The sequence below is a fragment of the Brassica rapa genome, chromosome A07, assembly GCF_000309985.2.
Source record: "Brassica rapa cultivar Chiifu-401-42 chromosome A07, CAAS_Brap_v3.01, whole genome shotgun sequence".
Taxonomy (NCBI): Eukaryota; Viridiplantae; Streptophyta; class Magnoliopsida; order Brassicales; family Brassicaceae; genus Brassica; species Brassica rapa.
Genome location: NC_024801.2, coordinates 20,030,531 through 20,052,822, shown reverse-complemented (window position 1 = coordinate 20,052,822; position 22,292 = coordinate 20,030,531). Strand labels below are relative to the sequence as shown.

At 35.8% G+C, this 22,292-nt stretch overlaps 5 protein-coding genes across 8 annotated transcripts; 3 read left to right on the top strand and 2 right to left on the bottom strand.

The window, feature by feature from the left end:
• Positions 1 to 92: 92 nt before the first annotated feature.
• Positions 93 to 6,272, bottom strand: LOC103830485 (myb family transcription factor APL). Of its 3 annotated transcripts, none has more exons than XM_033275215.1 (7): positions 5,096 to 6,272; positions 1,746 to 4,392; positions 1,569 to 1,645; positions 1,354 to 1,420; positions 1,150 to 1,216; positions 1,030 to 1,072; positions 334 to 936 (listed from the first exon to the last, which is right to left on the bottom strand). In XM_033275215.1, the coding sequence occupies exons 2-7, from the start codon at positions 1,918 to 1,920 to the stop codon at positions 334 to 336; spliced, it is 1,032 nt and encodes a 343-aa protein (XP_033131106.1). In that variant the 5' UTR covers positions 1,921 to 4,392; positions 5,096 to 6,272. The 3 variants fall into 3 exon arrangements, with proteins under 3 accessions (XP_009104530.1, XP_033131106.1, XP_033131107.1); XM_033275216.1 differs by having other exon boundaries at positions 1,746 to 5,347; positions 5,439 to 6,272; XM_009106282.3 differs by lacking the exon at positions 5,096 to 6,272 and having other exon boundaries at positions 93 to 936; positions 1,746 to 2,006.
• A 593-nt stretch (positions 6,273 to 6,865) lies between these two features.
• Positions 6,866 to 10,096, top strand: LOC103830483 (ALA-interacting subunit 5). The gene is made up of 8 exons (XM_009106281.3): positions 6,866 to 7,802; positions 8,267 to 8,325; positions 8,402 to 8,476; positions 8,570 to 8,683; positions 8,771 to 8,841; positions 8,918 to 9,215; positions 9,425 to 9,714; positions 9,801 to 10,096. The coding sequence occupies exons 1-8, from the start codon at positions 7,733 to 7,735 to the stop codon at positions 9,850 to 9,852; spliced, it is 1,029 nt and encodes a 342-aa protein (XP_009104529.1). The 5' UTR covers positions 6,866 to 7,732; the 3' UTR covers positions 9,853 to 10,096.
• Positions 10,097 to 12,866: 2,770 nt separating this feature from the next.
• LOC103830482 (pentatricopeptide repeat-containing protein At1g79490, mitochondrial) lies at positions 12,867 to 15,741 on the top strand. The gene has a single exon (XM_009106280.3). It carries the CDS (start codon positions 13,110 to 13,112, stop codon positions 15,585 to 15,587), a length of 2,478 nt encoding a protein of 825 aa, XP_009104528.1. The 5' UTR covers positions 12,867 to 13,109; the 3' UTR covers positions 15,588 to 15,741.
• Positions 15,742 to 16,283: 542 nt separating this feature from the next.
• On the top strand, positions 16,284 to 19,532 carry LOC103830480 (2-dehydro-3-deoxyphosphooctonate aldolase 1). Of its 2 annotated transcripts, XM_009106278.3 has the most exons (15): positions 16,291 to 16,407; positions 16,499 to 16,565; positions 16,654 to 16,751; positions 16,921 to 17,017; positions 17,397 to 17,462; positions 17,550 to 17,609; positions 17,728 to 17,802; positions 17,895 to 17,979; positions 18,193 to 18,251; positions 18,365 to 18,409; positions 18,495 to 18,593; positions 18,713 to 18,760; positions 18,874 to 18,921; positions 19,025 to 19,089; positions 19,295 to 19,520. In XM_009106278.3, the coding sequence occupies exons 2-14, from the start codon at positions 16,530 to 16,532 to the stop codon at positions 19,079 to 19,081; spliced, it is 873 nt and encodes a 290-aa protein (XP_009104526.1). In that variant the 5' UTR covers positions 16,291 to 16,407; positions 16,499 to 16,529; the 3' UTR covers positions 19,082 to 19,089; positions 19,295 to 19,520. The 2 variants fall into 2 exon arrangements, 1 of the variants encoding a protein (XP_009104526.1); XR_004449618.1 differs by having other exon boundaries at positions 16,284 to 16,407; positions 18,874 to 19,089; positions 19,295 to 19,532.
• LOC103830481 lies at positions 19,488 to 22,145 on the bottom strand. The gene is made up of 2 exons (XM_009106279.3): positions 20,226 to 22,145; positions 19,488 to 20,145 (listed from the first exon to the last, which is right to left on the bottom strand). The coding sequence occupies exons 1-2, from the start codon at positions 20,561 to 20,563 to the stop codon at positions 19,662 to 19,664; spliced, it is 822 nt and encodes a 273-aa protein (XP_009104527.1). The 5' UTR covers positions 20,564 to 22,145; the 3' UTR covers positions 19,488 to 19,661.
• Positions 22,146 to 22,292: the final 147 nt, after the last annotated feature.

Sequence of the window (22,292 nt, the reverse complement as noted above, 5' to 3'; positions counted from 1 at the left end):
ACACAAATATATGAAAATGTGACATTTACTAAATATTTGTCAATTGAAAAAAAAAAAAAATCCGCGCTTTGAAAGCGCGGGTCAAAATCTAGTAAAAGATTAAATTTTAAACATTTCGCTCGAAGAAAATTATTACAGAATAAAATCTAAATATTATAGCAACAAAATATATTGTTTCAGTACAATTAAATACGAGCAAAACTAACCCGACACATAACAAACTTTGTCTTTTTTTGTTGGCCTCTTCTCTAAATCCTAAGTCAAGCTCATAATATTTAACAAAATATATATCTCGTTTTTACGTTCTCATGCATCACATAAAAGAAATCTGTATCACCCAAATGGTGAGTTCATTCCTTGTATTAACCCACCATTAGGGTTCATCATAGGAGTCAATGGTGATCTTCGAGGCGATAGCCTTTCCAGTAACTTCCCACGGTTATTTTCAGATAGAGAATCCAAATCCGTGGAGATATGTGTAGCCATTTGTATCTGAATTCGATGCTCATCATCGAACGGTTGGTTTAAGGAAAGATCTTGATCTTGATCAGACCACATTAAAAGTTCTTTCCTTACATCGTTACCAAAACTAGGGCTTGGTCGCCTCTTTCCCAAGTAAATATTTGTGTCTGCAGCATTGTTGCCCGTGTAATGGTTCTCAATATTCTGGTGATGGAAGTTATGATGGTCGAGGACTTGTTCGGTTGTGTTTCCATAGATGTTTAGGTCCTGAAACAGCGGGAAACTAAGAGGATGAGGGGATGAACCCACAGCAGCGGAAAGACTCGAACTTTCCAAATTGCCCTTATACCCTCCTCCCGCGACGACGGCGGCGGCTGCCATGTTCTCACCGGTTAAGGTTTGGCAAGCTCTCTCCAATATAGATTGCATGTACTTTCCTTGTGCTTCAATCCTCAGCTGCAAATGTCTCTGCACCTAAAAACATTTAAATGCATGTAATATGTATTATGGCTCAAAATTAAATTTGTAAGAGTTGAATGTCATAAAGTATAAATAAAATTTAATTACCTCTAGCTGCTCGTGCAACCTTCTCTGCACTTCCATTTGCATCCTGATCAAATAAATCAAGTGTAAGTAGTTGCTAGGATAAAAAGAAAGCATATAAAACTAACGAGAAGAGAGGAATACTCATTCATGTTGCGACTTATCATGCCAGAAGAAGAAGCTACGTTGCGCTGAATATCCATGACAGAAGCTACACGGTAATTTTTTTTTTTGAGAAATTGATGGATTAAAAATATACATACACAGGTACATAATATATATACATACACAAAAATTATGTTTAATTATCTAGAACCCTAATATGATAGAGAAAGCAAGCGTGGTCACCTCTTGAACCTTCCTTTGTTGAGTGATCTCCATACTCCTTGTGCGGCTGCTTTCCAAGCCTGAATTTCTGCACACATAGATAGATCCAGATAATTCTTTTTAACAATATAGTAATTATATTATTAAGTCATGAAAAAAAAAACAAAAAGATAAAGAGAAGTAGAAATTAAAAGCGAGGAATAAAAGAAAACCATAATTTATGTTTGTGTACATACCTGAAGATGACTCTTTAGGTGGTAAAGAGTGAGTCCCTTCACACCCATAACTCTCATGATCGTCTTTGGAGTGGCTTCTGTAAATTAAAACGATATAAACATTTAGTTGTTATTATATCTTTTGGTTAAATTGATGAAGATAATATATATGCGTTTGGTGGTTGGTGGTGTGCGTACTGTCAGGGCCGCCAAGTTGAGCGACGGCGTCCACGAAACGATCGTGAAGTTCGACGGTCCAACGCAAACGCGGTTTAGGATCGGTGGTGAGGACGAGGCCTGAATCGCCTTGAACGCACATAGCTCTGTTCTCATATGAACCATTCATACTTGAAGGTTTCTTAGCATGGAACATTCTCTCTCTCTAGTACTCTCTTTCTCTCTCTTGCAGAGAGATTCAAAGAAACGAATGTGATGCAAAAATGTAAGAGAGAATACGATGCGTTTTCGAAGAGATCAGCTGACGGCTTTATTGCTCTCTCTCGCTCTTGTCTTTTTGAAATTTTCTTTTGTTTGTGACTAAAATAAAATTAATATTTGGTTATAAATATGTTATTAATATTGTTTTATAGACGCACCTTTGTAAAAAGACACTGTCGCTATCTTTTCAATTGTTTTTATTACTCCCAGCTTGATACCTTTGAATTACTTACAATAAAATGTCTGTAAGGACATTTATCCATATACATGAAGTAATTATGTTTCAAATTACTTTAAATATTGTGAAAGTTTTAATTATAAAATTAATTCTACAGTAGAAAAAGCTTTACACCCATTTCATATATATATATTTTTTAAAAGGTAAGTTTAAACATCGGGCATCCTATACGAATTAGCTAAATATAGTAAAAAACTATAAATTAATAATATTGGGATCATGATAATTTATTAGTTTATAAAGTTATTAGTTTAATAAATATTTCCTTTTTAGATTTATATTTATATATTATTTTTAAAATTAGAAAATAAATTTTGATTTCGCGATATAATACACTAATTAAATTTTATAAATTTGATTTTTTTTTCTATTTCTATTAGATTATTTGATAAATTTGAAGTATTGAAATTATATGTCCTAAAATTTAAATGCGTTTTATATGTAATTCTATGAAATAACATCAAAATATTAAATTATAAGGAAAAACTATAAATGAATTTTATTTTAAAATAAAAAACAGACAATATAGTATTTTGTTTGTTTATATAAATTTATATATATAATAGTTATTAATTTATGATTTTAATATGATCATATATTTACATAAGAGTTTTCAAAAATATATTATCTTATTATTTTATCGAATTATCATATTTATACTGGTTCTAGATTGAAATCGGTAAAATTTATTAATTTATCGTATTATTAATTTACTGAATATTAAATTATAGAGTTCTTACTGTATACATATAAAATAGGTTATGTATTATGGAAGGTGCATGTAATACATTAAAATGTTTTGAAATATCCCAAAATTACATTGAATCTAAAGTATTTAATATCTATTATTAAATATATATTATTTTAATATATATATCGATTTATGTATAATGGTCAACCTAATATATATATGAGTGGGAGCTCCCATGGCATATTACATAGAACAAGAATAAATCAATGAATATAGCTGAGAATGATATGCACACACAAAATAGAGCATATGATCTAGAACTATAGAATTTGCATCAAATCAGAAAATTTAAATATATTATAGTTTTGTATTAAGTATGAAGGGAAAACAGGAAAACGTTCAGTGTAGCCCAATATGCATTTAGTGAATGAATATGGAATTAAAGCGTGAAAATAACATAAGAATATGGAACCAAAACATTAAAGTCCTATGTTACATGGAAACGGAAGCGGGTATGTGGAGAATTTGTATCAATGTTTTAAAGATAGTGTTACTGTTGGGGACCTCTTCTTCTACTTATTAAAGCTCTTTCATTCTTCATTTTATTTTTACCATATGTTTTCTTCTTTTCTCCATTTTTTTTTGCTAAAGCTTGCTGGGGCTAAAACTCTTTTTGGCTTTTGTAGGACTGAAGATTGTGCAGCTAGCTATACATGGTAATGCATTTTCCAGACATTAAGGAGTTGGATTTAATCAGGAACAAAAAATTTGGGGTCAAAGAAACAATGTTTTTCTTGCCAATAATATTGAATTGGGGATTAATCAAATTATTTGTACAATCAATTATTCCTATAGTATCTGGCTAAATAAAATGTGAAAATGGTGTTAACTTTTACATTAATAAATATTTTTTTGTAAGCAAATCAAAGAAAAGAAAAATCAAAGTTCAAAGTTCAAATTGAATGAGAATTGGAATCAATTCCTCTCCTCTTTGGTGAATAAAGATAGATTCTTATTGCGCCAACACTATTAAAACAAAAATGAAAGTAGAACTCCGCGAGAGATGCCAACCGTATAAACTTGGCCACCTGCATTTAAATGCAATACTAATTAGAATTTTCTGAACCTTTAAAATTTTTAGATACGCAGACATTCTTCATAGTTAATTCCTTAAAGATCATTTAAGTTCTCATTTTTCTTGATTAATGTTCTTAATAATGATTTCAAGCTAACTTTTACTTGTAAGCTAACTTTTTTTTTTTGCATATATTATAACCAGGTAAAGTTAATGTTCCACTATTAGCTAATTGTTGTTGAAGCAAACTAAGAACTTAAAAACAAAAATAATTAATCACAAATTTACAATGAAGTCGGTTAAAAAAAAAATAGATGCCATGGTTGCTTGAACTTCAAGCATCTTTTTAAGGTGCTTTCGAATTTTGTCTTCGAAATGAATATATTCCTTCCGCCCTTCTTATCTTTTCCACAATAAAAAAACGATAAAAGAAAAAAAATCATAAGTTTGGCCCAGAACCATGTATTCTAACTCTATTTTGAAACATAATTCAACTTTTTTTGAATAGCTAAGAAGTTTTGAATCATATGACCGTAAATATTTAAAAAGGCTAAGACTATGTATTTAGTTATTCTTTGCAAAATAGATTTCGATCCCAATAAAAATTGAACATATTATATGCAAAATATCTACTAAATAATAAAAGTTTTAGCAGTTAGACCATTTTTTTAGTATTTTTAGAATCAATCTCTCAACTTTGATTAACTGTTAAAATGTTTTTTTGAACAAACTATAGAATACCTTTTAAACAGAAATGAAACTTTGTGGCACATGAGAAGTATTTTATATAATAAGATACTAATGAAAAATCGTTTTGTAGGAATTTCTAATAATTGTTATCAAAGAACAAGACCGCTCTCTTTTTAGTATATACAAAGCAAAACTGCCGAATACTACACAAAAATTCACCTTAAACAAGTTGAAAGCAAATGAACATTACGAGCCAAATATAAAGAACACTTTGTAAACTATCTATAAACTTGCACACTTTTTTACATGTTCATGTGAGATTTCTAATATCATAATCAATTCAATCTCTCTAAAACAAGTTGATTCGATAAGATGAAGCATATGTTGTTATGAGAGAAACAAGGGTTCTGAGTTACCTAGCTAGAGGTATTCGTCCATACCATACTTGGATCCTTCGCTTCCAAGACCAGTCTGCTTCACTCCCTGGGACTAAAACATGTAAGAAATTAAATGTATGGCTATAATTTGGAAGATGTGCTTCTTCTATTTCTAGTCTTGCCTCTTTTGATTTGAGTCTTTTGTTCACTCTTACAAGTACGTATTCAAGTACTTCAGAGAAATACCACGATCGTTGGACACTACTTTTGTGAATATATAAGCAGCAAGTCCTGCACACACACATTTCATCAGTTACTTTACCTTTTTAGCCCGAGAATTCAACATATAGAAAAAGGTTACTAAGAATACATGAGGACATACCTGCAATAGTGATTCTGACAGCGTCCTACTTAGTTTTTGACCCGAATAAGGAGAGCTACGGGTTTGAAAATCTCCTCCCTGAGAGAAGCTAATTAGTTCTGATAAAATAAATGCAAGGAACATTAATTAAATGTTTCTAATGTCATCCCTAGACTGTGCCTTTTACCGCCGAGAAAGATTTTTGCTCCCTTTAAGAAGACAACAACAAATACATAAACTTATACCGCTGTTAGTATACCTGAATTGGGTAAATACAAGAATTGTTTATTGCTGAGTTGCATACAAATATAAAAATATGAACGGCCTTGCTTAACAAGGATGCTAAGGGAAAAATAAACCTTGAAAACAGCATCTTGTACTAATGACTCTACCTGAACAAGACCATCAATTTTTTTCCAAGTTCTGTGTTGATCCTGTGAACATGATTTCCCTCACCTAAGTAGCACAAGAAACAAAGATGATTAGAGAAACCTGTGGACTCGTAAGCAAGGAACGAATCCCCATAAGAGCATTTCCGATGACCACATTGGCACGTTAAGTACACCCTGTTGAAAATAAACAAGCAAATGAATCATACAAAAGAAAAACTCCCAAAAACAGCTGAGAAGAAAATGGTCTGCTCAGAAGTTCAAGATCACATCAGAAACATTGTTAAAAACTAGCATTCCAGCCACAATAGTCATACATCATATTAGTAGCCACATTGACGACAATATAAGCACGTAGGAGATGGGTTGATAAAACCAGATCACATGTTATAACGGAAAGAGTACGTGTACTGTATGTGTTTGAAATTTACAAACTCTCATATCTTCGGGACATGAGGGTATCAAACTTTAATAGGCCAAAGATGATAGTGGGAAACGTCATATGTACATAGTTTATGCCTAAATTCTACTTGTAAAATCCCAATTAAATATATATGGTAGTTAATGTTGAAAAGATCAAGAGATTATCTATGTCAACAAAATACAATTATTTTCGGTCATAATTAAAGAATTCAGAATTAAGCATGCTTAAATTAAAATAGTGTATGGATGACATCTGAGAAATTATTGACGATATCATGAAACTAATACACGGAAAATAACATATAAAACTTAACATATCAGTGGTCGGTTGGATGGTAGGACCCACAAGACAAGTGTACGGTCATAGAGCCTATTGACAAGACATTACACTATTCGTAATTTTTTGGTCAACTCAAAGTTTTGTTAAGAGGCTAAGTCCAAAAAGATAAAGTCCAACACAATAAAAAGACAAAAGGATTAAACAGAAGTCCAACTTAAACAATAAAACAGACATGCCCCAATACAAAAAAACTTGCGGCCTTCAGCCCACAATAGAAAACCCATCGAAAAAGCAAGCAATGACACATCATCTTTCACGTGGACGATCACCCGACAATCAATAAATATGGGTCATGACGAGGAGCCGCTTCCTTCCACCGGAACCAGAGAGGAGATGCGACAGAGCTCTGCCGACGACGAAGGCAAACCACTGAAAAAAAAACAATCTTCACAAATGCTCAAACCGAAGAGTCAAAACTGGTGGATCTACGAATCGACATCAACCGCCTACAATCAATGCTACATCTCAACTATCTTGCATGTGAGGAACCGGCATCTTTGATGATGAAGATAAGTTTGAAGATGCAAAAACTCAATTAATTGGAAAGGAGAATCATTGGAGGTTCAGAGCGAAAGGCAGTCGAACAGAGAGGAGCAGATCCGTAAATCTAACGGTGCCAGCGAGAGCAATACTAAAGAAGTCTTTACTTCTTGGAGACAGAAGCCAGCGAAGGCGAAGCAAGTGCTATAAAAACCACCGCTTAAAGCCAGACAATCATCAGAGGAACCGATGCAACGCCAGAGGCAAAGTCGGTCGGGAACACCGTAACTGGAAAGCAAAAACACCGAACAGTCTCATCCTGTCAACTAACTTTAAACCTTCTGAAATAATTTTTTTTTTTTATAAGAAAGTTAAAGGTTTCGAGAAAAAAGTTCTCTCGCTATGAGAGGTTCTTGTTGTATACACTACTAGTATAGTATACTAGACATACTGTTTACAGAAAAGGAAAAACTCGATAACAAGAATACGGTTTATAAATATAGTACACGTTTTGGCTCCTCCGCATAGTACTCACAAAAGTTTCCAATTCTTTACCAAAAATGATTTCTCTCTTTATCATCTCGTACCTAACATTCTTTGCCACCATTAGAGTTGGATCTGTTTCTCCATCATTTATTCTATTCAGAATTGCCAAAAAAAATATCCTTTGATTTGGTTCGACAATGAGTTCTGGTGGAGGAGGAGGACCGTCTGAGCCTTCCGGTGTAAAGAAAACATCGAAGCGACCAAAATGTGATCTATCTATCTATCACCCCTAACTTTCACAATTTTTCATGCCTTACATACATTGATGCATTTCTTGTTTTTTCTCCCACGGAAAGTCAGAAACTTTATTCTTTGTTTATGATGTTTATTTATATGCCTTTTGATCACCATGTTTCGTATCATGGCAAAATCTATCTTTACATGTGTGTACACAAGGCATTCTTGTATATTCTATGCTTGGTCTTGATTCTTGGATGTATACGACTAGATACTGTTCATCAGCTTTGTGTCTTAATCTATCCTCGTCCTGGACGAAAATTTTATTTTATATTGAATTATTGTATAAATTTACGTTTGGTTGTTGGATTACTATAGCTTTTTTGTTTGTAACGTTTACCATCTTTCTCCCATTAAACCAAATCGTGGAGTTTGATTTGGGTTCTCTCTGTTCTTAACAAGTGTTGTGTTATCCTCAAAATATTCCTTACCAGATTCAAGATTTACTCAGCAGGAGCTTCCAGCTTGCAAGCCAATTCTTACTCCAAGCTGGGTGAGTTCCTTCTCTGTTATGTCACATCGAATGTTACTTCCTTTTCTATTTTCTAACTGCTAGTTTCTATTTGCAGGTGATCTTGACATTTCTTGTTGCTGGAGTGGTCTTCATTCCCCTCGGAGTGATCTGCCTATTTGCTTCTCAGGGAGTATGTCTTCATTAGGCTAATGTTTTCTGTCTTTTTCTCATGTTTGTTTCCTAGCTTATTGAGGATTTGTTTCATTATCATACATGCATGAAGGTGATCGAGATTGTTGATCGATATGACACAGACTGTGTTCCAGAATCATCTAGGGCCAACAAGGTCGGTTACATACAGGGTGAAGGAGATAAAATGTGTAACAGAACAATAACGGTAGACATCTTCTTCTGTGTGGTGTATAAATATGTTAGCTGTTCTCTTATTTATGGCTCCTTCACAAACTTTTCTCTGTTTCTGCAGGTCACAAAAACTATGAAACATCCTGTCTATGTATATTACCAACTTGAGAATTACTACCAAAACCATAGACGGTATTGTCATGAGGGCTTCACGTCATGAATATGTGTTGGTGGTATCAGTTACAAGTCTGGTTGATTCTATGTGTAGGTATGTGAAAAGCCGAAACGATGCACAGCTAAGAAGTCCAAAAGAAGAGAATGATGTGCAGACTTGTGCACCTGAGGATAATGTGGCTGGACACCCAATTGTTCCATGTGGTCTTGTTGCTTGGAGTTTGTTCAATGATACTTATAAATTTTCAAGAAATAGCCAAGAGCTTCTTGTGAATAAGAAAGACATCTCATGGAAGAGTGACAGAGACAGCAAGTTTGGGAAAAATGTCTACCCTAAAAACTTTCAGACAGGAGCACCTATAGGCGGTGGAATTCTTGATCCCAAGAAACCGGTAATAAAAAAAACCTTATGTATCACTTTTCAGGCCGGATCTGAGATTTAGAAATCATAAACATTTTTATGTTAATCTTAATGAAAAAAAAGTTCAACCATTTAGAGACCAAAACGAATGTTTCATCTGGTTGTGTCCTGAACCGGCCCTGATCACTTTAGATTCTTTTTGTTAACAGTTGTAAGTTAGAGTGTTCTTTGTTTATACAGTTGAGTGAGCACGAAGACCTGATAGTGTGGATGCGAACCGCGGCTTTGCCAATATTTAGGAAGCTGTATGGGAAGATTGAAACGGATCTGAACGCTGGTGATACCATAATGGTCTTGTTGGAGAACAACTACAACACTTACAGCTTCAATGGTGAGAAGAAGCTCGTGCTATCAACAACTAGCTGGCTAGGTGGAAGGAATGATTTCCTCGGGGTTGCTTACCTGACTGTGGGAAGCATCTGCTTGTTCCTGGCCGTTACATTCTCTGTATTGTATCTAGTTAAGCCAAGGTACCTTCTTCATCATCATCATTTTGTTAATATTTTCTCAATGATTGTGTACAGTGAAATGATATTTGTTGTCTTATGAGTTTCAGGCAACTCGGAGATCCCTCGTACCTTTCGTGGAACAGAAGTCCTGGAGGTTGACAGATAATAGAGTTGGTCAAGGCTTTTCAGGCTTGTTCCCTTCATCGCCAAGCTGAGCTAACAAAATAAATGAAAATAGGAACATAAAAAGTATATAATAAGTCCTTTATATGATTCAATCTTGTTGACAACAACTTTTAATTTATTGTTTTTTTACCATATAGTGTTGGTAAGACTGTTATTAATGGTGCTTGAAAATGATGTGAATCACCTAGTTAAAAATTCCACACTATTTCTTTTTTGATTGTGGGATTTGTGAAATCTATGCCTCATGGATTGATAGTAACAACAGCTAATGGTTTATGGCAGAGTTTAAAGACTAAATGGATGTTGAATCATTCAGATTTAGTAGTTGCAGAAGAAGAAACTTCTCGACTTTATATGCTGAGATAGAAAGATTGCTCTATGCAGTACGACATTTATTTTCAGATAGAAGTGTTAATTTCGCTTTTTGCAAAAGTAATTTTTAAAATGTTACTTGATCTATATTTCCAAAATCAGAAATGTCAATGCAAATTCATTAGCAAATAAAATAAGGATGAAAAGAGTATTTTTCTATGTAAATCAGATATGATTGAATAGAGTTATTTTTTCACAACTACATCTACTCTATTCAAATAGAGTCCTATTTTTATCTACCATGAAAGTTGACGTTTAAGTTTTAGACTTATTAACAGTTCTACCATTTAATATACACATTAATTATACAATATACTTAATATTGACTTAATTACTTAATCTACTAATAGAGTAGGATATTAATTGGATTAAGAATCTGTATTATACCACATTTTGTGGAAAAATTGTTAATCTTTACGTAAAGATTTAAGAAACAGTTAGTTTTTTATACAAATAATTTATCACAGATAATCTTAATTTACCATATTTAAAATTATTTGAATAAATATCAAATAGTAAATAAAAGTTAGTTACTTGATTCACCATAATAAATCTGCATTTATAACATTTAAATAAATAATTAGATCAATTTTTTTACAGCAAATTATTAGATTGACTTAGAAATAAAAATATAGTTTCATAAGTCAAAAGACAATATAACTGTTCAATGATAGATTCTTTAAAATCTCTTTACCACAAGATTATTAATATATTTTCACAAAGTGTAAACGATCTCAAGAAACCATATAAGTAATATGAGGTATATCTTATATATTAAAACAGAAGTCATGACTTCTTTCATGTGTGATATTTTACTTTGGACTATCTTATAGGAAATCATCACATTTAATTATCTATCATTTAAGATGTAATCTTTTATTTGGACTATTCTTTAGAAATTTCATTCAGTGTATTTACATTGCAATCACAAATCTCAAGGTAAATATGAACCTTAGCCCAAATACGTCTGATTCTTTCTTTGATTGTTTATAATTTGATTTTGGCAAACCCTAATTTCAATTTCTGGGTTGTTTACATAAACAGAAGAAAATGATATCTCAGTTCTCAGAAAAATAAACACAAGAAGTCATCAAGTAATCAACAACAAAAAGGTACACTCTCATATTTTCAAGTCTGTTTCTTTTTCCCCGATCAAAACTGTTATCTCATATACATCAGATATCCACAGCTCTTACATAGAGAATTAGCAAGATTTGTATCAGGTTTGCTTAAGATGAGAACAAATCCTAGAGAGATGCAGCCACAAGAGTAGTCAAAAACGAGATGGATGTATTCTCCAAAGCCTCTTACTTTTTGATTAAAAGGCTTGAAATAGCTGAAGATGCAGCTAGAGGTCTAGTGAACCTATATATAACCCTAATATAAAATAATTCTTGATGACTTAGTATGCATAATTCCATCTACATATATTTAAATGATGGAATAAAATGAATCGTTGGAGCTTGTGTTGGGTCTCGGCACATTCCTCATAGTCTCTTCTTCATACGCCAATGATCTCAACTTCAGATTTTTTATTATAAGAAATGGACTCATGCTGGTTAAGAAACAGAAGAATAATGTACATATATATGTGCAGCTTCTTATCTGTGGTAGTGTATAACTCATTATATTTAAAGCGGTGGAGGAATAGACAAATTTCATCCCCTTACGAATTCAAAATAAAAGGTTGCAACCAAAGAAGAACCTGTTTAAAGCAGTCCTCAAAATCATGCACCACCTTCATCTTCCCATGGAACACCTTCTCCAAAACCATCCAAAGGAAAGAGAAAACTAAATGATCGCAATTCTAAAAAACCTAGCAGCTCTGTTCAAAAGAAAGTGAAGGCTGAAAAATACAAACATGTTCTTCTGTTTTTTAGGTTCTAGAGTAATTACTTATGTTGTTAATGTATTTGATTTCGAGCATAGTTTTATTTGTCTCTAAAACTCTATTCTATTTTTTTTATTAAAAACTTAATGATTATGATATCTGAACCCAACTTTGGATAATCAATTTTTTTTACGGATCTTGAAGAACAAAAATGTTTTTTGTCAGAGAATGTTGGTTTCCAAAACTTGACTTTACTGATTTAATTCTATTTTCTTAGAGAAAATATTACATCTTTTGTTTTAAGTCTTGCCTTAAACCAAGAGACAAAGTCCTCTGTAATGACTTGCTTTTTATCTATCAGAACAACGTGTATTTGTCTTCAATCACAGGTCCAGCAGCAACCATGAGGTTGCACAACATAAATAAACATTCTAAAACCTAAAAAAACAGAAGCAAGTGTTTACAAATACATGTTTGGTTGCTAATGACTTTTATAGCAGATGGTGGGTTGTTTTATTTGTGTCAGCTTTATTTTATTTCTGTATGAAAGTTGCGTTACCTTTAACTCATTCTTTATTTATAGTATTAAGAACAAAGAAACAAATAAATACATAACTATCAAAGTTTAACTTAAAGAAATTAATATCTAAGTTAAATTGAATAAATAATACAACAAATCTATTGTATATAATACATAATTTTTATCGGTTAAGTTGAAAAAAACCGCGTTTCAACGCGGGTATTATCCTAGTTTCTACTAAAATTTGGTTTAAACATAAGAGACAGTTGACAAAAAAAAAAACACTGGTCCAAAAGATTACTTGTGTGCAGCTCTTTGGACTGTATTGTAAATATGCTAATAACAATAATATAATCCATTTTGAGCAAACCTCCTCTGCTTCTAAAGTCTCAGGCTTTCTAGGGTTTTAGCCTAACGAGTGAGGAGGAGAGGAGACGAAGAATCGATTCTCTCAATCTTCAATTCGCATCACATGACCCAATAGTCTCCATCTCTACATCTTCTCCGATGCTCCGTCTAAGAACCGCGAAATCAATCCCCAGAAATGTCATCTCCACGCTTAATCGAAGCACCACCATCTCCGCCGAGACTCCATTGCTTTCTCCATCTCCACTAAACCTTAGCTTAGCCGCCAATCTTCACTCCCCCAGCATCCGATTACTGCGTAGCTTCACGGTTTGTTCCGTATCGAGAAACACTGTAGCTAATCAAAGTCCGAGTCTTTATAGGAGTCTCTGTAGCAGCGAGTCTAGTTCCTGGACCGAGGAGGTAGAGTATTTAGACGAGTCTGGTAGTGTGATACACAGCGGTAAGGGGATAAGATCCGTTGAGCCAGGGGTTGACGATCATGTCATGGTCGGTGGGTTGAAGAAGCCTCTGATGAACGCTTCCGCTGTTGCCAAGATCGTTGAGGTTGTGCAGAGGTGGAAATGGGGGCCTGAGCTTGAGACCCATTTAGACAAGCTCCAGTTTTTACCTAGCATGGTTCACGTTAAGCAGTCGTTGAAGATCGTTGAGGATGTTGACGCGGGGTTGAGTTTGTTCAGGTGGGTTAAGAAGCAGCCTTGGTATGTTCCTTGTGATGAGTGTTACGTGGTTTTGTTTGATGGGTTGAACAAGGGGAAGGATTTCGAAGGGATTCAGAAGCTCTTTGAGGAGATGGTTCAAGACTCCGGGAGGAGGAGTGATCATCATCACTCGCTTGGTGCTTATAACCAGGTGATTCAGTATTTGGCTAAAGCTGAGAAGCTGGAGGTTGCTTTCTGTTGTTTCAAGAAGGCTCAGGATTGTGGGTGCAAGATTGATACGCAGACGTATAATAATCTGATGATGTTGTTTCTGAACAAGGGCTTGCCGTATAAGGCGTTTGAGATTTATGAGAGTATGGAGAAGACTGATTCTTTGTTGGATGGGTCGACTTATGAGCTGATTATTCCTAGTTTGGCTAAATCGGGGCGTCTTGATGCAGCTTTCAAGCTTTTTCAGCAGATGAAAGAGAGGAAGCTACGACCAAGCTTTAGTGTGTTTGCTTCACTTGTTGATTCAATGGGGAAGGCTGGTAGGTTAGACACGTCGATGAAGGTTTACATGGAGATGCAGGGCTTTGGTCATAGGCCATCAGCAACTATGTTCGTTTCCTTGATTGATTCATATGCTAAAGCCGGGAAGCTTGATACTGCTCTTAGGCTTTGGGATGAGATGAAGAGTTCAGGTTTCAGACCAAACTTTGGATTGTACACCATGATCATTGAGTCTCATGCAAAATCAGGAAAGCTTGAAGTAGCAATGTCGGTGTTCAAAGACATGGAGAAAGCTGGGTTTTTACCGACACCGTCCACGTACTCGTGTCTGTTAGAGATGCACGCTGGTTCTGGGCAAGTAGACTCTGCAATGAAGATCTATAACTCCATGACTAACGCTGGGTTAAGGCCTGGACTGAGCAGTTACATCTCTCTCCTTACACTTCTCGCCAACAAAAGACTTGTTGATGTTGCAGGGAAGATACTACTCGAGATGAAAGCAATGGGGTATTCTGTAGACGTCTGCGCTAGCGATGTTCTGATGATATACATCAAAGATGCTTCTGTTGATCTCGCTTTGAAGTGGCTGAGGTTCATGGGCTCTTCAGGGATCAAAACAAACAATTTCATCATCAGGCAGTTGTTCGAATCATGCATGAAGAATGGCTTATACGATTCAGCAAGGCCTTTGTTGGAGACGCTAGTGCATTCTTCTGGAAAAGTTGACTTGGTGCTTTACACTTCGATTCTCGCTCATCTCGTCCGTTGCCAAGACGAAGATAAAGAGAGACAGTTAATGTCGATCCTCAGCACTACTAAACACAAAGCTCACGCCTTTATGTGCGGTCTCTTCACAGGTCCAGAACAGAGGAAACAACCGGTTCTAACGTTTGTGAGAGAGTTTTACCAAGGGATTGATTACGAGCTCGAAGAAGGAGCTGCTAGGTACTTTGTCAACGTCCTTCTCAACTACCTTGTCCTAATGGGTCAGATAAACCGAGCTAGATGTGTCTGGAAAGTAGCTTACGAGAACAAACTCTTCCCAAAAGCCATCGTCTTTGACCAACACATCGCTTGGTCTCTCGACGTGAGAAACTTGTCCGTTGGAGCAGCGCTCATAGCCGTGGTTCACACTCTCCACAGGTTCAGAAAACGAATGCTTTACTACGGTGTGGTCCCGAGGCGTATTAAGCTAGTCACAGGACCGACGTTGAAGATTGTAATTGCTCAGATGCTGAGCTCGGTTGAGTCGCCTTTTGAAGTCAGCAAAGTGGTGTTGAGGGCACCAGGAGATTCGGTGATGGAATGGTTCAAGAAACCGATCGTGCAACAGTTTCTTCTGAACGAGATACCGTCACGGGCTGATATATTGATGCATAAGCTGAATGTGATGTTCCCAAGCTCTGCTCCTGAGCTTAGATCTATGTTTCCTCCCAAACCAATCATGTCTTCAAAGTCATTTTAAAAACAACAAAAGTCATGAGTTTGTTAATGTCGCTCGTTTTCTAGCTGTGCCTGCCCATGCTTCGTACCTGTCATAGTTAATACTTGTCTGAAAATGTAATGGAAATTATATTTTACGCCTTAAAATTATATTTAATCAGTGCAATTTATTTTAATTCAAATATATTGTTCTATTGCCAATTTTAAGAAATGTTACACATGGATTCGACAAACTGATAATTTTGCAAGGTTTCATTATGCATGTAAATGGTAACTATGTAATAAAATTAGTGGAATTAAAATAGATCGAATAAGATGAATAGATTTAGTTTAAAAATGAAATACTTTTATTTTATTCATTCATAATCAAAATTGTAGAGAATTTTTATTTGTATATTTTTGAGAATGTGAGTATTCTATTTCATTTACATCAAATGGTAGAAAAATTATAGAATTAACAAAATAAATTATTCAACATCATTCTAATCTAAAAATCAAGAATCGAGTTGCAGCATGTCTAATAGTTTATTTACAAAAAGATTTCAATTTTAGAAGAACCTATTTATAAATTATACTATAGACTTATGAAGAAAATATTTAAAAACGAGTTCAATGGTGAAAGCAGATCTATTGAATCTATTTAATTATATAGCCTTAAATTGTGATATTTTTCTGTAATTTATAATAATAAAATAAATCAGTTTACAATTGGTAAGTTCTTATCTTGGATAGGAGGAATTAATCTGTCAGCGTATCCAAACATTTTTCACGCGTTAAAAGGCAAGAAGAGATCTCACTTCCCTTCACACTCTCACTCTGCAACTTCGAGATCAAGCTAATAGGTCAGATTCCTTAACCTTCCCTTCTCTCCTTGCGTGATCGAATTAGAGCTCTCAGATTTCTGAAAATTTGATTCTGATTTGTCTCGAACAGTTAGTTACAGCTTTTCAGCTTTCCGAAAAGAATGGCGGCAACATCACCACTCTACAATCAGCTTAAGGTTTTTTTGTGAATCTCTCCCCCTTTTTTTCGCTTATCAGAATTTCGAATGTGAGATTGAGTTTGATTTTTGAGTGTGTATTAATTAGGATGCTGAACCATTCTTCTTGTTGGCTGGTCCTAATGTGATCGAATCCGAGGACCATATCCTTCGAATGGCCAAGCACATCAAACACATTGCCACAAAGTATGATTCTTTCTACTTTTGCATTACCTTCGTGTTTTGTCTGAGAGAGATCTTTTGTATTAATAGATCTCACATATAATATTAGCTTATTTTTACATCTTCAACATTGTGGTTTTTCCTTTCTCAAGTTACTTACCTTTCTTTATGTGTGTCTGTGTGAATGGCGTAGAGTTGGGTTGCCTCTGGTTTTCAAGTCAAGTTTTGATAAGGCTAACCGAACTTCTTCTAAGTCCTTCCGAGGTCCTGGCATGGCTGAGGGTCTCAAGGTATCTTTCTTCTCTTTGCTTTTCATCTCTAAGTATAGATAATTAAGATGTTAGGACTTCTTGGACACCTATATATCGAATTGTTGCCAGCGGCTGCATTACTTACTTTTCACTTATGATGCTTTGCTACCATTTAGCTAGAACAATAAGTATAAATGATTAGAATATTAGGATCTTTCATTTGAAAAACCTTCACCTAGTTTTGAAATTGCTTGCAGTAATCTTAGTTTAAGTTCTTCTTTGACTTTTGGATCAAATTGTTGCAAGTAGCTCTGTTTCTCTTATGATGCTACCATTTACTAGAACAATAAGTTGCGTTATTATTTTTATTTTTTTTTGTCAAGACACTGATGGTTACATTTATGGTTCTCCAACGCAGATTCTTGAGAAGGTGAAAGTAGCATATGACTTACCAATTGTAACTGATGTTCATGAGGCGTATCAGGTATATAACCGAACGTATTTCACCTCATAGAATTGAGTTTCCGCAAGTCTTTGTTATCTTCTGATGCTTTTTTTTTGTTTTATTTAGTGTGAAGAAGTTGGCAAGGTTGCTGATATAATTCAGATACCAGCATTCTTATGTCGCCAGGCAAGACTCTAAACTGTTTATTCTTCAAGGCTTCTGTTTTGTAGCTTTCGAACTTCCAATCTTGGATATATTTCTATCATCTGGTTTATCATTTAAGCTGTTAAATATAATTCCACAGACAGATCTTCTGGTTGCGGCAGCCCAAACCGGAAAAATTATCAATATTAAGAAAGGACAGTTCTGTGCTCCTTCTGTGAGTTGTTTCTTCTTTACGCTTTTCGAGCTGCTAATAAACTTTTCTAGGAATATTTTGATGACTGTATTCTCTATATGATGAACTCTAAGGTCATGGAAAATTCGGCTGAGAAGATCAGGCTGGCTGGGAATCCGAATGTGATGGTTTGTGAAAGAGGAACCATGTTCGGATACAGTAAGTTATCATCTCCTGTACAGATATTGAATGTAGGTAGCAGGCGTTAGGATGTTGTTTGAGTCCATGTAATTTAGCAGTGTAAAATAAACTAGAGATTCTCAAAATCTCATGGCAGTAATTTGAGACTTATAAAATGGTGCTGAAACTACTTTTTGGTCAGTCTTTCCAATTGTCCGATTGACTCTGCTTGTTTTTTTTTTTTTTTATCAGATGATTTGATAGTAGATCCACGAAACTTTGAATGGATGAGGGAAGCTAATTGTCCTGTTGTATGTAAACCTTGCTTCATCTTTTTTTTTTTTTTTCACGTCGTGTATTCTGCTTAATATTGCACATTATTCAATATATAATTTAACCTACTCGTTTTAATTACTGGTGTCAGGTTGCTGATATAACACATGCACTACAACAACCTGCAGGCAAAAAGGTAAGGTCCTTTGTGAAAACAGCTATTTTCATTTTTAAGCCAATCGAATACACATCGAACGCAAAAACATTGCATTCTCTTGCAGTTGGAGGGTGGTGGTGTTGCTAGTGGAGGCCTTCGGGAGTTAATACCCTGCATTGCCAGAACAGCTGTAGCAGTTGGCGTCGATGGAATTTTCATGGAGGTATGCTAACTTTTTTGATACCATCTAGAACACCACATCCTTTTTGACATTTTATCAAGTTCATCAATGATTTGGTCATATAATCCTGGTTTCTTTGTTTGCATTTGATTATTGATCAGGTTCATGATGATCCTCTAAGTGCTCCAGTTGATGGTCCAACTCAATGGGTGAGTTTTGTGTCCTTGCTAATACCATGAATTTATCCTCACTTCAACAGCACAAGTATCCCTCTCGTTTTTGGAAATGATATGAATATTCTTGTGTTTTTTTTTGTTCAAAGCCTTTGCGTCATTTAGAAGAACTCCTAGAGGAGCTCATCGCGATTGCTGTAAGTCTTTTATTGCTTTATCGTTCCATGTATTGTTTACAAAATCTGTCTTCCTATACACCATCAGCGATGGCATGATCTTGATTCTTAAATTTTTTGGCAGAGGGTCACAAAAGGAAAGCAGCGGTTCCAAATCGATCTCACACCTTACCGCGACTAGGATTGAAGGTGAGTGTCCCAAATGGGCATATATTATATGACTCTTCTCATACCCACACGAAACTGTTATGAATCTTGGAGACTAGTTGACCAAAGAATGTGAACTTTGACAACGCAAGCATGATAATGCATCATCTATCATCACCGTTGTAACATAGATGGCTTCTGATTTGTATTTTTGTTTTTGTTATGTTTTTATGTCTGAAACTTTTAGGTCTCCTCCTCGGACATATGGGTCCACGGCAAATCCTGGAGACCTCATTGCGGTTGCAACCTCTCCGTAAAGGATATCTGTCATCTACTTGAGCAAAGAGTGTTTATTTGTTTTTGATTGCTCCAAACTTTGAACATATAATATGTTCTTATTCAAAAAAATTCTCAATTTAGAGTGTGATACATACAATAAATACAATGAATTCTGTTTACATTCGATAGGCAAAGTTGTACAAGCTCATGGGGTTACACAGGTTTGCTTTCCTAAGTCAACCACATCTACATATGCCTGCACATTGTATGTATATTATCATTAATGCAAGAGTGTATATATACATATACATCTGAGTGTGATCACATCAACGGCTCTATGAACATATAACAAAACGGTCTTGCATAACGATTTGGTCTTGTTGCTTGTCTAGTGTCCTTTGCACAGCTTGATAGAACTCAATCCAAGAAGACGAGTACGAAGAGCCAAACATGAATGTTGGATTAGGACTAGCAGGGCAAGCAGTGACCAAATCCAAAACAGAAGTGGCAGGTTTGAGCTGGTGAGGGAAGTTGAAAGCCAAGTTATCAACTTTATGCTCATAGATTTTGCCATTACGGTCCAGTTTATAGCGAGAAGTTCCCTGAAACTCTCCTTTGGCCTCCCATGGAACTCTAGGTATACCTTTGAGATTCCACCTGATGAGAATCATGTTCTCTGATGGTTGCCAAACCCTGAAGATCTCAAGTGAGATATCTCTGAAGAGAATCTTGCCATGAAACCTGAGTGCCCAGAAGATCAGTTTGTAGTTCTCAATCCCAGAGAAAGTGTTCGCTGGATCCACCAGTGTTATATCATCCCTGAGACACAACAGCAAATAAGAATCTCAAATGCTATAATTCTAGATTTTTCATCAAAATTAGTAAGATGAGAAAGAGACCTGTAAATGTCGTAGTTGAGATCTTTGGTGAAGAGCAAAGGCAAATCTTCACGAAGGGTGCGTATAGCTAAACCGAGATTGATGTAGAACTCATCTTTGCCCTGCTGCTGGTTTTTATCTTTCTCATTCGGCATGGTCTTAACCTGCGCGCCTGGAGCAGGAGGAGCCTGGACAGGAAGAGATAGAAGAGAGAGACTACCTTCTTCGAACTCGTAGCTATTGGTAGAAGAAGAAGATGATGATATGGATAGAGAATGGGTTGAAATGGGTTTCTCTTTGAGGGATTTTCCAGTTTGAAGAAGGAATGAAGGAGAGAGATTAGGGAGAAGAAACGCCATAGCTATTAGCTGAGCTTCTATTGTCTTTACTTTTTTTCACGGCGAAGAATCAGACAGGGGGAAGAGGATGATGCACGAAGTGCTTTGGTGGAAGATAAACAGCTGTTCGTATTTTGAGTGGTAACCAAACCTTAGAGCCCTGTTTTGTCTTTTTCTTTCTTCTGACTTCTTAATTTTTTTTTTTTTTTTTTTCCGTCTGAAAATATTCATTCATTCAAGAGTTTGTTACAAAAGCCTATAGAAAAGGCAACTTTAGCCCACAACGGAGCAGCTTGAGCCCACACCAGGGCAGCTTACAGACACAAAACAATTACGATTAAGAAAGAACCTATCAGCCCATACCAAGGCACTTTAGGGAAACTAGAACACCACAACGAAAACATCTGTAGACAAACCTATAACACTTCAATGCCCAAGACCCTCCCAATATAGGAACCACAGTGATCTGGATAAATCGAAGCTGCCCTCGGCCAACCAACGATTCCATCCGCTTCAAAACCCGAAGACCCTCAGTCTTCTCAAATCGGATCTATCGCTGCCGCCTATAGCCTGCCGAACGATACCATCCCCACTAGTAACCAGGAACCACGACTTCACAACCCGACAAGTAAGACCGCTTCACGATCCAATCAACTTTCGGATACGGTTTGAACGCACTCTTTGACGTCCACTTTTACACCTAGATAGAAGCCTCCCAAACACCTCCACACAAACAAGCCTCGTTGATTGATTTCCACAACAAATGCATTCTAAACCAGACCACATCAACGAGAAATCACTGTACCACTAACTGAAAGAGAATTCTGCAACTGAAATTGTCACAATGAGTGCCACACCCCACAACTCTAATAAAAAGAGAACCAACAACAACACTCGCTAGATAAGGTTTCCAATCCTAGTCAACCCATTGGTCAGGCACTACTGATGCATACCATGTATCAACAGATTCTACGCAATACCCATTTAGAACTGAGGACAAGACATCAGCCAACATTATCACAAACCCTAGCCACAACACGGACCATACACGTCAAGCTCCGACGCAGGTTTCTAAACCTGAATCCAAAGCAGAGCCGCCAACAGAACGAAACTTCATCTCCAAGAGAAAAGCTTTGTTCTTCAGGAATGAAAAGGACGGGTACAGATGACAAATCCACCATGGTTCTTCCAATAATCCTGCAACAGAACATAGAACGCTCGGGGAAGAACTAAGACGACGTGATTTATCATCTTAGGAAGAATACAGAGCGGAAAGGGAAAATTGCTCCGACCAAAATCCAACCCTAAAAGCCGACCTCCGACAACGGCCACCTTCCTGACTCAACTCGCCGTCGCTCCAGAAACTCGGAGACTGTGGTACACGGCCAGATCTGGGATCTGAAGACCGAAGGGACCAGAGACAACGCGCATATCGAAGAAGGGAAGGGACACTATCAGAAGCAAAAGGAAAACAAGGAAAGGGAAAGGAGCGGAGCTCCGACGTCGACAGAGCGTCGAACGCCGGAAAGGCACAGCGGCGGCTAGGGTTTCTCTCTCTCTAAACTCTCTCTGTTTTTTTTTCTTTTCCAGGATATGTTATGCTTCTGACTTCTTAATTATCTATTTATTTATTTAATTTCTTTTTGTTGTTTTTTCAATTAAGAATAATGAAGTTCTAGTACGAACAAAGTTTTTTTAAAAAGTATTATTTGTATAAACTAATTTAGACATTGTAACCCCAATTGATGTA

Bases quoted from the DNA above. Each gene is read 5' to 3' on its own strand.
- LOC103830485 (XM_033275215.1), bottom strand. From the start codon at position 1,920: ATGTTCCATGCTAAGAAACCTTCAAGTATGAATGGTTCATATGAGAAC. The intron at 1,646-1,745 runs GTACGCACACCA...TTTAATTTACAG, and splicing joins TCAACTTGGCGGCCCTGACA to AAGCCACTCCAAAGACGATC. The intron at 1,073-1,149 runs GTATTCCTCTCT...TTATTTGATCAG, and splicing joins ATAAGTCGCAACATGAATGA to GATGCAAATGGAAGTGCAGA.
- LOC103830483 (XM_009106281.3), top strand. From the start codon at position 7,733: ATGAGTTCTGGTGGAGGAGGAGGACCGTCTGAGCCTTCCGGTGTAAAG. The intron at 8,477-8,569 runs GTATGTCTTCAT...ACATGCATGAAG, and splicing joins GCCTATTTGCTTCTCAGGGA to GTGATCGAGATTGTTGATCG. The intron at 9,216-9,424 runs GTAATAAAAAAA...TTGTTTATACAG, and splicing joins TTCTTGATCCCAAGAAACCG to TTGAGTGAGCACGAAGACCT.
- LOC103830482 (XM_009106280.3), top strand. From the start codon at position 13,110: ATGCTCCGTCTAAGAACCGCGAAATCAATCCCCAGAAATGTCATCTCC.
- LOC103830480 (XM_009106278.3), top strand. From the start codon at position 16,530: ATGGCGGCAACATCACCACTCTACAATCAGCTTAAG. The intron at 18,410-18,494 runs GTAAGGTCCTTT...ATTCTCTTGCAG, and splicing joins AACAACCTGCAGGCAAAAAG to TTGGAGGGTGGTGGTGTTGC. The intron at 18,761-18,873 runs GTGAGTTTTGTG...TTTTGTTCAAAG, and splicing joins TTGATGGTCCAACTCAATGG to CCTTTGCGTCATTTAGAAGA.
- LOC103830481 (XM_009106279.3), bottom strand. From the start codon at position 20,563: ATGGCGTTTCTTCTCCCTAATCTCTCTCCTTCATTCCTTCTTCAAACT. The intron at 20,146-20,225 runs GTCTCTTTCTCA...GTTGTGTCTCAG, and splicing joins CTCAACTACGACATTTACAG to GGATGATATAACACTGGTGG.